General features: G+C 44.4%; 1 protein-coding gene across 1 annotated transcript; it reads right to left on the reverse strand.

The window, feature by feature from the left end:
• Positions 1-4,948: 4,948 nt before the first annotated feature.
• Positions 4,949-15,084, reverse strand: LOC107384301 (kidney mitochondrial carrier protein 1). Its single transcript, XM_015957486.3, has 9 exons — positions 14,885-15,084; positions 14,624-14,771; positions 14,441-14,535; positions 14,101-14,186; positions 13,527-13,622; positions 11,367-11,491; positions 10,968-11,091; positions 8,877-8,957; positions 4,949-5,586 (listed from the first exon to the last, which is right to left on the reverse strand). The coding sequence occupies exons 1-9, from the start codon at positions 14,946-14,948 to the stop codon at positions 5,545-5,547; spliced, it is 861 nt and encodes a 286-aa protein (XP_015812972.3). The 5' UTR covers positions 14,949-15,084; the 3' UTR covers positions 4,949-5,544.
• Positions 15,085-15,441: the final 357 nt, after the last annotated feature.

Here is a 15,441-nt window from a genome sequence, read left to right on the forward strand (position 1 = left end):
ATTAGGTGCATACATTTGGGCGCAGTTATTTTATAGATTCCAAAACCTTTAGAACTAATTATTGGAACTCAAAATATGTTTGGTAAGCTCAGTGACCCTTGACCTCCATACATTAATGAATCCAATTATGAGAAAGTTTTTATGGGGACCTGTTGAAAGGTTTCCTCCTCTTTGAATATTCTCTGAAGAGCAGCAACATGGGGTCTCAGAACAACTCTCATATGAGCTGAAAACAAAGATTGTTCACCATCATGGTTTGGGGAAGGATACAGAAAGCTCTCAGAGATTCCAGCTGTCTGTTTCCACAGTTAGGAACATATTGAGAAATGGAAGACCACCGGCACAGTTCAAGTTACGGCTCAAGGTGGCAGATCAGATGCCTCCTCAAAAACTACGTCCATGGGTCCAGCATACCTTCAACCAGAATCCAGACTCTCCTTGGAAGCTATAGGTTGCCATAGGTAAAGCATATGTTGCTTTAAGTAAGAAGCTGGAAAAAAAATCACAGGAAAACAGAAGCAAATCTTGTTCTCACTAAAACCTCAATTCACACCCACTTTAGTACAGATTTCATACATAAAACCAACTTTTTTTCTTGGAGCCCAAGAATATAATGACAGCATGTGGAACAAATCTTCTTTCATTTATCTTCGTTCACATTCACCCTGTCATCCTGCTTTCATCTTAGAGGAACAATGGGGCAGCAGCGGCTCATCCTTGTGATCCCGACTCCCCCAGGGTCCCATTCCCATACCACTGGTGTGCAAATGTAGGTCGGCTGTAATGCGAATGATGGTGCCTGCCTGTTTTTTGGATGAGCACTGTAGCCAACCCAGCATCATAAACCAGATATGCCTTTAAAGCAATTATATAGTTTTATTAAATGACGTCGATCTAAAACCTGTATACATTCATTCAAGTGTAAATGTTTACACCATCAGACAAATGCGCCTACTGTGTATTCAGACTGTCACATTCTGTGTAAAACACGTGTCCTAGAAGAGAACATGTCCATCTGTCCCATAATTATACCCGTGACTAACTGATGTAATGTAGTGGAGTGTAACAAATCCATAGCAGAGCTGTGTTAACAAGTTTTTAATGTGTTTGCTTGTTTTAAATGTCTGAACCCCATCTCAGTCTGACTAGCTGTTCGCTCTATAAGTTGTACTCTGATTCTCTAAACTGATCTTTCTGACCACTAACGCACAACAAAAATTATCATTAAGCAATTAAAAAAAACTTGTACAAATAAAACCACCGTTGTTGAATAGCGCTGAGTAAAAGTCAGATAAAAATGCTGCAACACACAACTTCCAGGCTTCTCGCTTATCATTATTTGGCTGGTAAATATTAAAGGGATATTCCACCTCTAGGTGGAATTCTGTCTATTTCCGCCATCCCCAGTGAAAATAAAAAGCTTTTTGTAACCAACACAGTAATTCTTGGTCTGGCAGCAGTTTGTCTGCTTTAGCTTAGCATAAACAATGGAAGTGAATAGCAGAAACTAGTATTTAGTGCAAAAGTGATTAAAAATACTAATTATTCCAGTTATTCCTGGTGAGCTCAATAGTCATGTCACCTGCAACTGAAAAATAAGAAGTAACACGAAGGATTTCCAGGAGCCAATTTAGACTTGGAACTACATAACGACAAAGCACTGCTGTAACCAGCCGCTGCATGGCGCATGGATTTAACACGGCTGCCAGACCAGGAGAATTACTGTGCTGGTTACAAAATGCTTTTTTCTTACTTATCTAACTCTGGGGAATACAGGAATAGACAACATTTCACTTAGGGGTGGAATATCCCTTTAATGATAGAAACAAAACCAGTTACACTAGTTATATTAAACACCAATATTAGCTTAGATTAGACATAGTCTAACAGGGAAAAACTCCGCCTTGTGGCTGCAGAATACCTTCTGCACAAACGAATGAGACAATTTCTTGACAGATAAAAAAAAATACATCTGAAGGATGGAATGTGTTCTCCTACTCTACCATGGGGTAGGGGTTGTATCAACTAGTTGACTAGTCGACTTCACTGCTCTGTAGGGACCTTTTATGCCTTTCATCGACTAGTCGCTGTCATGTGATAATGGCCGACAAGATGCAGTTCTCGGAAAAGACAGCAGGTGATGAACCCCTGCACGTTGGCAGGCGGCGCGCTGTGCCAGAGCGTCGGTACTGACATCCGCCGTAAAACGGACATTTGACCGAATTGTGACCTTTACCCTCTTGCAATTTAACCTTCCCCTCACCCCCATCCTAACCTTAACCAGCTTGCGCATGCTAAGCTCTGATCGTTGACGCTCTCCAGACATCTGCATCCTGAGCACGGCAACAGTAACATCATCAGATCAGGTGTCGCCACCTCAAAAACAAATATAACAAGCGATCGTTCATGTCGGCTCATTTCCTTTTATGTTTTCTGTCTTTTATTTGTGCCTGATGCGTTTCGCTGCTGTGGAGCGGGGCGCATCACCTTGTCCTCCGGTGATTTCATCTCACTGACGCGGCCAGCGCGCACTCCGCTGTTTTTGCGGTCGGTAGATCTTTTAGAGCTGCAGTTCAAAGGTAACTCATGAGGTGAATATATATGAACCCAGGTAGCAGTTTTTCTTTAGGATTGAGAGGAGATGCAGGAAGATAATAAACAGGCAGGACAGAAAAATAGTCAAATAAAAACAAGTTAGTTTTTGTACCTGGTGGTTGCAACAAACAGACACCACTGAAGGTAACCAGAAGTGAGGAACAGAAAATGAAATAATTATTTTAATTTTTAGAGCAGCAGGAACTTTGAGAGGCTGCAGGCGCATCAGTGAGTTTGCGGCCGCTGCGCAGGGGGAGGGGGAGAGGGCTGAAGCAGGGAAACAGTAAAGATGCAGAAACTACCTTTGTTAAAAGAGATGTTTATCTTTGAAAATGTGGACGCAATTTTAATTGTCAAAAAATCCAGCGAAACAACCCACGTGTATGACATCTTCAACGATTAGTCAAAGTCGACTCGATTTACATTACTTGACTGTCGACGTGTCCTGGGTCGACCCGGGGGCCTCCTGCCGACAGGACATGCCCGAAACACCTCCCCAGGGAGGCGTCCAGGAGGCATCCTGACCAGATGCCCATAACACCTCAACTGACTCCTTTTGATCCGGAGGAGCAGCGGTTCTACTCCGAGTCCCTCCCGAATGTCCAAGCTCCTCACCCTATCTCTAAGGCTGAGCCCAGTCATCCTACGGAGGAAACTCATTTCGGCCGCTTGTATCCACGATCTCGTTCTTTCGGTCATTACCCAAAGCTCATGACCATAGGTGAGGATTGGGACGTAGATCGACCGGTAAATCGAGAGCCTGGCTTTCTGGCTCAGCTCCCTCTTCACCTCGACAGATCGGCTCAGCGGCCGCATCACTGCAGACGCCGAACCAATCCGCCTGTCGATCTCCCGATCCCTCCTACCCTCACTCGTGAACAAGACCCGAGATACTTAAACTCCTCCGCTTGAGGTAGGACCTCTCCCCCGACCCAGAATTGGCAAGCCACCCTTTTCCGGTCGAGAACCATGGTCTCAGATTTGGAGGTGCTGATCCTCATCCCAGCCGCTTCACACTCGGCCGCGAACCTACCCAGCAAGAGCTGAAGGTCAGAGCTGGATGAAGCTAGGAGGACCACATCATCCGCAAAAAGCAGAGATGAGATTCTCCTGCCACCAAACTCGACACACTCCACACCACGGCTGCGCCTAGAAATTCTGTCCATAAAGGTAATGAACAGAACCGGTGACAAAGGGCAGCCCTGGCGGAGTCCAACCCTCACCGGGAACAGGTCCGACTTACTACTGGCTATGCGGACCAAACTCACACTCCTCTGGTAAAGGGACTGAACTAAACATGATGTTATTTTATAAAACTTTACTCTGATTTTAATCATCGCATCATTGTTTACATGTTAGCAGCATCTTGTAGCACTTCTAGAGCTTCCAGTGTTCAACCCAGATGTTTATTTTTTATTAGTGGACTTGCTCTTGGCTGTAGCTGGACTAGTCGAGAGCAGAGGCTGTTCAGACCAGTGATTATAACTTCAACGCAGAACCAAACTTTAAAGCGTTCCTGAGAGGTGCCACGCCTTTGTTCCAAATGAGATAAATGTATGTGTTTGGGTTTCCAACCACTCATTCAATATTAATCCATTTATTCATGAATGGTGCTGCATTAGAAAATATAAGAGATTAAAGTGTGTGGTGTTTGGAGCAGACTGGAACCGGATCCCTCCAACACAAAAGCTCACTCTGATCCCTGGAACACAATGGAGACAGTCCCCTGTGCCCTTGGGCCAGGCAGCAAATAATACCCATAATGGAGCATGTCTGTGACTGCTGGAATCCCCTGTGGCTGGACTAGTCCCGCTTCCAGAGGCAGAGACATGATGCCAGGCAGAAAGCGGCACACACCGCATTACAGTATTATTATTCCATTATCGACTGCTCTTTGAGTCGTCAGCAGGAAAACAGCGTTGCGTGTGCTGCTAATGAAGTGTGACACAAGCTTCTTCCAGTCTTCAAACCCATCACACCTAAAGCAGTGCAGCTCATGCCGGCTGTAGCAGATACGAGTCCCATGGCAATCCTGCCTAAATCAAGAGACACAGATCCACACACTTCCTGTTCAGCTCAACTCCTCAGACAGATGTGATGAAGGAAAACTGGGAATTTAGGCACAGAAATAAAACAGTTACGTGAAATTCCTCCTGAAATATTCATGTTTGTGATAAAAGTGTTTGATGAGAAAAATAGAACATGACTACGAGGGCCGATCCCTCTGAAACACCATTGTTCCAGATTTATGGCCTCAAAGTTGAGCGAGGGGAATTTGAAGACTGGAAACGGCTCCTGTGATCGAGTGGCTCTCCAGCGCCACACTGTGGTTCCTCAAAAACAAAACACTAACAGATGTACTTTTTTTTTATTTGTAGTATTAAGAACAGTTTCTTAAACATCTGAAGTATCGCTGGCAGAAGAAGCAGCTCAGTTTAGGCTTCTGGTGAAAGCTCAGAGAGACGCAGTGCAAACAGGACAGGAGGTGTACCGTACAGCGTTCCCCTAACACGACCCAGGTTCACACACACACACACGCACACGCACGCACACACACAAACAGATGGACACACACACACACTATAAATACGAAATGTGGATTTTAGAAAAGCCTTTCGGCTAAATGATCCAAACGGTCAGCTGGAGCTGAACATCTGGAGTCCAAATGCAGCTGACAAGAGGTGCTAGGAATCAAGGCACAAACTTCAACCTTCAGTCGAGTAGATAACCCTGAAGAAGAATTATTCTGTGATTTTTTTTCTGTGTCACAGTCTCGTCCAGATGAGCTCAAACAGCCCGCACCAGAACAGCGGCCATCCCCGAATTCAGGTTCTGCATCCTCTTTTCCTGGTGGTTGCATCAAGGATCGAGCTTCCTTCCATTCCCAGGTTTGGTTCTCTCAGCTCGTCTCAGGGCGTGTGCTTGTCTCTCGTGCGTAATGCCGTTCTGTCACACGTTGAGGTTCTTCAGTTGCTCGTATGTGAGGAAAAACTGACGAAGTTAAGGAAAACAGGTAGACGTGTGTGTGTGTGTGTGTGACCACAAATCCTATCCTTTCATTTAGGAATTAAAACTATATGAAAATTTTGTACCAGGACTGATGGTAAATGATGAAATAACAAAATTACTCTCACCAGGTGACACATGCACAACTAGGCCTGACTCAGGAGGGCAGAATGAGGCTGATAGAAGAGAGAGGACCAGGTGGTGATGGTGGTTTGGAGTCATCACAGCGGTCCCTGGCCGCAAAGGTCAGGGACACGTTGATGCTTCAGCAGCATAGACCTTACCATCAGTGAGGAGGTCAGTCTTCCTTTTCCTGTTCACTGAAGGTCTCCTACTCTCACTGACTGGTGTAACTGTGTGTGTGTTCTGTCTTCTCGATCCCGTGAGTCGTGGAGGATGGCTGCTTATACTGAGCCAGGATCCTCTGGAGGTTTCTTCCTGTTAAAAGGGAGTTTTCCTCTCCACTGTCGCTAAATGCTTGCTTAGTATGAGGATTGCTGTATAGTCACTGCCACTAGTCAGTGACTTGATGAAATTTGATGGGTTCCTTATATAGGAAACATTATTACTGATTGGCTTAATGAACTGACCTGAATTGTAATGTTTATTTTGTGAAGTGCCTTGAGATGACTCTTGTGATTTGGCGCTATATAAATAAACTTGAATTGAATTGAATTAACTGGGATGATGAGGTGGTGTTTCCACAAAGTTACACAAAAGCATTAAACTGATCTTTCTTACGACGTAGTTCGTCAGTCAGGAGACATTACCTCACAGTCTAGGTTGGGCTATTTGTGTAATTTTTCCCACCGCCAGTCGTGAGTCCAATAAATGACGATGGGCGACTTATTTGTGCATGGGACTCTTTGGGCAACGTCACGATGAACGGACTGATTTACGAACACAGAAGAAGTCCAAACATTAAATTTTTTTTAAATTTATATAGAAGCACCGCGCATGTTTGCAGGAAGAGAAATGTAGATTTTTCTTTTTTGTTGAATGTTGTATTTGTAGTTTGGTAGAGTGACGTATAAACGGCTCGTATTAAACACGGCTCAAGTGTTAAAAAGAAGCCTCACCTTTGGTTTCCTGTCAAATGTCTGCAGAGAGCTTGCTGAAGAGGTTACGAGGTTCTGGACTTTTGCCTCAAACAGACTCGTGGCTGTTGTTCTGGATGAATCCACGCTCTGCTGACACACTCGAAGCAGGTGCTGAATAACGAGCGCTACTCTCAAGTTAAAGTTTTAAAACAGGAAACAAAAATAATCAGAAGTCTTCCGGACTCTCTGAAAGTTGGAAGGGTTTCCACTCGACAGTGCGCTGTTGTGCACGATGTCGAGTGCGTCACTGAGCTCCTCTTCGGCGCGCCGCTTGCGCACACTGTCAGCAGCTGGGTGTGGAGAAAGTGTGAGATAATGCTCAGATGAGCCGATGGGGAATTTTTGTTTTGTTACCTCTGCGCGTAATGTGTAAAATATCTGTCATTAACAATCACAAGCGAACAAATAAATTAGGGGTGGGACTTGATAAAAAAACTAATTAGAGGATTTGTAATTAATCTTAATTAATTTTGTTTTAATCTTTCCGGAAAATGTGCCCCAAAGCAAATTTTTAAATGAAAAATAATGAGGCAGAGAATCAAACAGTCAGGGTATCTGCAGGTTTAAGGGAGCCAAATTTAAGACTTTTTAAGACCCTTTTTAAGGCCACTTTGACCAAATTTAAGCAATTTTTTTTAAATTAAATTTAAGCTATAATTTCCAGCTATTGCCTGGAACCGGTGCTAACCACGATTGTGGGATTAGCCATCCAGTTACCATTAAACTTGCACTTCCCCATGACGCAAGCTCCCACTAGCTTAACCAGCTAATGTGCTCATCTAAAAATAGCCCCCTTTCACAACCAACTGAATGTGTACGGTTCCGCTTTCACCAACATCATACACAAAAAATGCTGAACGTTAACTAGAAATTCATGAAAATTTTATAGAAATAAAAGAATTTTGTTGATTGGGTCTTTGGTAATTTAAGACCTTTAGAAACTGTATTTAAGGATTATTTGTCATTTTTAAAGATTTTTAAGGCCTTAAATTTGGAAAAGCTAATTTAAGACTTTTTAAGGACCCGCGGATAGCCTGAACAGTAGACATGGATATTATTACTGTAAACTAAAGCTTTTTAATGAAAATAAATATAAATGCATTTAATTATTCAAATGTCACTGTGTGATATGAAATTATGAAATAAAAATTTTTTATGCGTCATTTTTGTTTAATTAATTAATTATAATTCACCCGTTAAAGTCCCACCCCTAAAATAAATAAACAAATTGCCTCTTGTAAAAACAACCATAACGGCTCAGCCCATCGTCGATGGTCAAATAATTGGTCCCATCGCCCAACCCTATCGCAGAGGTTATGATTTTAAGGTTCTTTTAATGGTTTTTCAGTGTCTTAATGGTCTTGGGTCTTCTTATCTTTCAGAACTGCTTTTACTATATAAACCCTCGCGGTCTCTGCGCTCCTCTGGCAGCCGTCTCCTAGTTATCCCTAAAGTTAAGACACACCCACGGTGAGGCGTCCTTCAAGTATTACAGCCCTCGCCTTTGGAACGGGCTGCTGGAGGACCTCAGGGCCGAAGGGAACATCCAGGCTTTTAAGAATAGGCTCAAGACCCACCTTTTTAGCTTAGCTTTCAACTGATTACTACTTATCTAGTTTGTTTAACTGTATCGCTTCTCGTATTTGTTTATTTATATGAATACCTATTTATCTCTTTTACTTAGTTTTATTATTTTAGTTACATCTTAGTGTTTTTATATTATTATGTTTTCTTTTACTATCTTTATTATCACTTTTTATCAGTTACTTTCTATCCATATTAGCTTTTGTTATTTTACATGTTATATATTTTAATCCTCCAGTGTTTCCTCTGCGGAGCCCTCTGCCTTGGGGCCGGTGGTCGGCGGCCGGGCCGCTCCTCGGGTAGTGCCCGGGCAGTGGTGGGGTCTCCGCCCTCCCTCCCTGGGCGTCATGGACCGGTGTCTTGGCTGCTGCCGTGGATCTGTTGCTGCCGAGGCAGATGGCTCCACTGATGACGTGTCGGCCATTACCTGACCCATCTGACCCAGCCTGGGGGATGGGAATATGGGATCTATGGGGCCATTTTAATCTGTGAAGCATTTTTTTTGTGTGAAAAGTGCTATATAAATAAAGTTGATTTGATTTGATGAGTTAAGCCAAACAACAACAGAAACTGAGACGGCTGAAAGGATACAATAATGTTCCATGGTCCCAGGCGGAGCCAGTTTGGAAAGAAGCCCTTGTAGAGGGCCATGAAGCCCTCCAAGCGCCAAGTCTGCAAGAGAAACAAATGAGCAAAAAACAATTTAATCTAATTACCCTCTGATGATCACTCTAGAAGTCCCCTCTGAGTCTTTAAAACTAGGAAACCAGTGACATCAGAGGTTAGATGTTCTGCATTAAGCCCAGTTTATACTTCATCAGCATGTTTGCACACACACACACACACACACACACACACACACACACACACACACACACACACACACTTTCCTTTGATTCTTCTTCCTTGGTGTCAGCGTTATGAAGCAGTTCTCCTCCAGGACAGCAGGGGGCGTGTCTGGGGAATCCTGCCATCATTGCAATAACATCTCTAGTGTGTTCATAATATTTTCATGTATTTTAGACACACTTTAACACTGAAACACTGAAAAATTTGTTATATCATGTAAATAAAAATTCATTATTTAAGTGCAGCAGATCAAAGTTCCTAGGCGAATTTCCGCACGGACGCCGTACTGAGTGACGCATGATGGCTGCACGCACCCGATCTCCATTCAAAAAACGTGACCTGCAGATCCTGATCAACGCCTTTCAGAGCGGATCAAACCAGCTGGCTGTCGCTGCTACCGTGGAGCCTGTAGTGACGCTGAACGCAGCGTCGCCCCTCCCTCCCTTCTCTCACAAAACTGTAAACAAACACGTCTGCTGAACTTTCCCCCTGGGATAACGGATGTAAAGTTTTCATCCCACAACAAAAATACGGCGCGGAGTAAGCTCGTTATTTAATATGAGTTTTAAAGAAGAAACTCTGGGGCGGTGTGAGGTGAGTTTTTAAGGCTCATCAACAGTCAAACAACACTTGTCTGTACGAGCGTGACATTCATAGCTGCGCAAATAAAGTGTGAACATATTAAAGACATCACGCTAGATCAGCAGCCTGTGATGACACCTGGTTCTGCTCACTATAGGAGTAGCTTCAGATAAAAAATTAATAAATATAATTACAAAATACCAAAAATTTATCAAACTGAGCTCTTCAAAACACTGAACCGAACAGAGTATGATTTTAGCGTACCGTTACAACCAGGGTCCGAAATTAACACTCGCCACTCGCCAAATGCGAGCAAATTGCTTCATTTGGCGAGTAAATTTTTTAGCTCTATCTGCCACATAGCGAGTAAATGTTTGCACCAAATTATTTATGTTTATCAGTCATCTTCCATGGATTTCTGTGATACTCCTCCCGCCTGCATGCAACGTACACAAACGTACGCGAAACGTGAGCGCCGCATCCAACGTCATTTCCGCCTATCCCTTTCAGTCAGTTTATCAAGTTAGCAGTTAGCTTTGTGTTAAAACTAGCGGTGAAATGTGGCGGTTTTTAACTGGAGTCAGCCAGCCTTCCAAAAGAAAACTCGTCGAACTGGAAGAAAAACCACCAGGACCAGTGGCAACCAGAAAATTTTGTGAAAAGTGGCGAACTGGAGATGGCGGAGTCGTGAGACAATGGCTACATTATGAACCAGAATCTGCGCAAATGAGCTGCACCGTTTGCCGCCAGCACGCTCGAGAGAAGAACTGTAACAACTCGTTTGTCACAGGAAATAAGACCATGAAGCTTGAGACTATTCGAGAACATGAAAACAGCAAATGCCATATTGCCTGCACATCCATGTCCCGGGCTCAACCTGAGTCTCCACTGGTGACACCCACGGTCTCGGCGCTAATGGCTATGTCAGAGAAAACAAGGAGTCTGACTAGATTTCAATGAAAGAGTTCATAAAAACATCTCTGAAAAATAAATAAATAAATAGTAAAATGACAAAAGAGTTGTTTTTCTTATTAATTGATGTTTTAATTATTTTGTCACTCCTCTCTGTTTGGAATCAACATAATATAGAATAAGGTGCTTTAGGTAGATCTAAATCATTTAGAATTCTGGCCGGTAAAAAATATGCTCGGCCGGTAGATTTTCATCATCTACCAGCCAACTTGGCCGGTGAGTCAAAAATTTTGTTTCGGACCCTGGTTACACCCCTACTACTACTTGGTGTTGCCGTACCTGCAGCAGACAGTCCAGAGTTCCCTGGTACAGAGCTCCTCCTCTCTGGTTCATCATGCGAGTCCGTACCACGTCCACTGGGTTGGAGGCCAAAGCTCCTGCAAGGCCACACACAAAGCTAGACCTACAAGACACAAGGATATGGAGTTATTGTGGCTGTTTGTGTGAACAGCTGCTGCAAAAGTAAAACCCAAATAAGCTGATGTCGGCTGAAATATTAACATTTCTGCTGAAATCTTTCACAGCCAGCTGTTGTGAAGAATCGACAGCTCCTTACCATAAATACTAAATATTAATTAACCTTTGGGATATTTCAGACAGTTGTCGTACTGTTTGAACATTATAAACAAGTGTAATATTACAGTGTACTAAAATTAGCGCATGACAACCCAAACTCACAGGAAGTGTGTGCACACGGTGTCCCCCATGTAACCCGACCGGATCAAATGCTTCTTGGTGATGTCATAGATGGGAAGCTCGACCCCGACCACGATGGCTGCCCTCTGAGCTGTGAGAGATACACCCTGATACAGAAAAAAAAAAAAGGGGGGGGGGGGGGGGGTCACCAGCTGAAAGTCACTGAGCCTCAGCTCAGAGAACTTAGCTCTGTCAAATCCAGCCAATCCCTAATTATATTAGTGCTGCTTGAAAAAAGACCCAATCTACAAAAATCTACAGTAGATCACAGTAAAGCTTGGTTTATGCTTGACGCATTCACTTTCCGCGCGGTGATGCGGCTCGCAGATGGAACGCGCTTCACAACTTGCAGCGTTTATGGTTTGTGCGGCTTGTCTCTGCGGTGAGCCAATATTCTCCCAAACTGTAGGGGGCAGCATGGAGCTCTACGGCATGCATCCAACACTACACCATAGTAGAAGTAGAAATTACTGTTTACAACATGGCATTTCAGCATTTTTAACAGCGTCCTCGTCTTTCCCGACAGTGCGAGCTATTTCTCTCCAAGAATTATTAACAACATGTTGATCACGGTGATCTCTGAGAGCTGAATCATACAAATGTCTGTATTTACGAACCTCTGCCATACTAGTTCTTGCCGGTCCGCCATGTTTTTCCACGTCCGTCCGTCCGCGTGGTTAGAAATTTTCCGAGGTGCACGTTGCGGAAATTTTGGGCCGTGCGGAGACGCGGTGGAGGGGCGTGGTTGTTAAAATGACGCAAAATGACGCAACTTTTCTGCGCGGAGCCTTGCGGACCTCGCGGACGCGTCAAGCATAAACCAACCTTTAAGCTTCTCATGTCATCATTTAGACATTGCACAGTAACATGGAAAAAGTAGGGGACATTATTTATAACGTTATCACGGAAAAACCAGGGTTTCCCTTACATAAGCGTAGCCGTGGCGGCCCGCCACGGCTGAAATCTCACCGCCACGCCTGCAAGATCCCAAGTTTTTCTTTTTTGCGCCGTTTCCCGAAGAAGCAGCGGGAACTACTATGTTGTCGCTTGTGATCACAGCCGGCGGGCATCAAGGAGCAGCAGGCAGGTCAAGGTGAAGTTACAGCATAAGTTACTGAGTTTAAAATTAGAAAGGTAGCAGTGGATATGATGCTTTTTGGTTTACATGTTTCAATAGCATTAAGATAAACGAGTGTTGACGATCTTGACAGGGTTTCCCCCCCCCACCAGGCTAAGCATCACTTATTCATGTAAAATTTATTTATTTTTTCATGTCTGACTTTAACCGCATCTAATACTGTATTACGGCGTGAGCGCAACAGCGACAACTTAAGATCGATGTGTGAGCAGCCTGAGAGGTCGGGTGTTTCATCTGAACCCTTAAAACCTCCAGCAGGCTACGCTGCACTATTGACGTGTTAGCGCGCGGCGCTAACAACTTAGCGACGTGACATGTCTCGGAGAAAGCGTAAAAACACGTTGGACGCTTCTTCTGAAGCGGGAAAATAACACCTCTTCTTAAGCAGAGCACGACGTCGCCTCGGCTCGTTCACCCTCTGCCGAGCCGGACTGAGCTCGATAACATTGACCCAGCACAGCCACTGGGTTGTTGGAGCTGCCCCGTGACTGCCTGATGGAAAACCAGCGGGTTTCATCAGACTCGTAAAGTTTCTTGTTTTTGCTGGGGACCCCCTGTATTTTACCGCTCCCTCCTGCAGTCTTCCCCTATTAACATTTAAAATGATTCTGTAAACTCCGTGTATCAACAGAAAACATCCCTGCCTCTGCCAGCTGCAGTAAATGTAGTCTCCAAATAATAAATAAGAGGTGCATTCATCTGTGGATCTACTTTGATCCGCATTAGTGATATTCTCAGCACCAGAACAGTGAAGCAAAGAAAGATTCCTGAGTTTGTTAGTAATTTTATTTATTAGATGCATCTGACCTGCTCTATTTTTCTCTGAAATGAGATCAAATCAGTGGTTCTATGGGTTGTCTCCACTCTGCACTAGAACATTTTACTTTGTTTAGAGACGTGTCATAATCGCCCCCCCCCCACCCCCCCCCCCAGCTGGAAAAATTCCTAGGGAAAACACTGAAAACTGTTTAAAATGACCAAAACTGTCATAAGGCGTGGGCTACCTTCCACAGTCCCCTTGTTCCCTCCTCCTGGTAAATGTGAATGAAGTTGCCCATCATGCTTCCCTGGATCACATTTCCCTGAGCCTGCATCCGGATCTGGGAGAACAGAGACAGGCACAAAGCGAAACTTGAGAAAAGTCTGGTATCAAGCGCCAGCTATTAATTACAACGACTACACTGTCTGTCCTTGTTTGTTTCTTGGCTGTTGAGTCGGACCATCATGAAACATAATGTTCCCGACCTGCTGGGGCATGTGATGATCTACCAGAACAGTAAGGTGTCCCAGATAAAGGTTGGGCAAAATATTATCAGTGCAGTTAAGTTCCCGTGTCATTTACAGAACACCATGTTAGGCCTTTGAGGTTTCAGTCTAAAAATAGTGGTAAACAAGTGGGGTCGTGAAGGCACGTGAGGTCTTTTCCTCCAGAGGGCACGCTACCAAAATGAAACTACAGCTCCAACAGGATCTTCTGGACAAACTGCTGCACAGCTAGAGGGTAAAACACCATCAGACCTGCTCTGCTGCTTCAGATGCAAGACAGATAAGACAACTATCATGTATACAAACAGCTACCTTCAGCACATCTGTTGGGTTGGCAATGGAGGAGGAGATTACTCCAGAAAGAACACCACATGACACGTTAGTCAGCAAAGTCTCATCTGCAAGAGAACAGGAGGAAGGCTGTAACTGAGAACAGATCTGACACCACAGAACCCAGAAACGCTTTGGATCAGGAGCAGATGTTCTTTTATATGAAAAAGGGAGACAATGCTGAACGTGTTCAGACATGGTATGTGCGTGTGTGTGTCAGAGTCAGACACATGCCTGCTGTGAACTTCAGGTGTCACCTCACAACAGCATTGCTGTGTGTATGCATGAGTTTAGAGGGGAGGAGACACACACACACCCCTACCTTCTGGCCTGTCAACAAGTAGGCGTTTAAAACTCTGGTATGTACCAATCTTTATGGTCCCATAGGAGGCCTGGCGCAGCATCGCTGGAGCAATTCTGCAAAAATCAGGTTTATTTTTTACTAAAAGCTGCACAAAGTAAACAAAGCACTGCGGTGAGAAACGAGTGAAGATGACTGACTGACCCTGAGTAAAGCGCCCGGAGCCCCTCCTCTCTTCCTACCCGCAGCATAGCGTGGAGCATGCCTCTGTAGCGGATCTCACGGTACTTGCTGTCCCCCACCTGGCCCTGGACTTGGAGACGCGTCTTGGCCAAGTCGATCGGAAATGTCCCTGCAACACCAGGCTTTGTTATCAACTCATTTCAACCACAGCCTCTTTTTTTTTTTTATCAACTCAAGAGCAGCCCGCACGCGCACGGCCCTCCTCCACGCGCCATCACTCACCACATTCCGCCGTCACAGACGCTAACCCGCCGAAAACGAACGGCTTCCAGTTGATGCTAGACATGTTCTCCGGCCGCGAACCGAGTCTCAGCCCCAGGACGAACCGAACCGGGCAGAATACGGTCGCTCCGTCGTGAGAGCGGTGTTTAGTCCATCCACGCCACCCGGCCCCTTCAGACCTGAAGACGGATTAGCCCCGCCCACCTGCCGCTTCTTCACGTTTCACTATTTTGAATCTGAAAAGTAATTTTTTTTATTTGAAACCTTTACTTTATTGTTGTGTAAGGTCACAATTACATTATTTGATGTCATTTCCAGTCAAATAGTTTCCCCTCATGTCAATATTTCTTATTTAATTTAGCTTGATCTCACTTTTGTCCAGTTTGATCAACTACTTTTTAATCTCTTTAAATTTTTTTTCTTCTGTTCGGCACAACTCTTTTTTAACTTAACCATTTGCGTTCAACTCCAGACATAAGTCTGGGTGACGAGGACTGGTAAATGTTCTTGTGGTGTCACCAAGCCCCCACAATGCGGGTCAAAAATTGAGTCCAATG

This window comes from Nothobranchius furzeri, chromosome 11, assembly GCF_043380555.1.
Source record: "Nothobranchius furzeri strain GRZ-AD chromosome 11, NfurGRZ-RIMD1, whole genome shotgun sequence".
Lineage (NCBI taxonomy): Eukaryota > Metazoa > Chordata > Actinopteri > Cyprinodontiformes > Nothobranchiidae > Nothobranchius > Nothobranchius furzeri.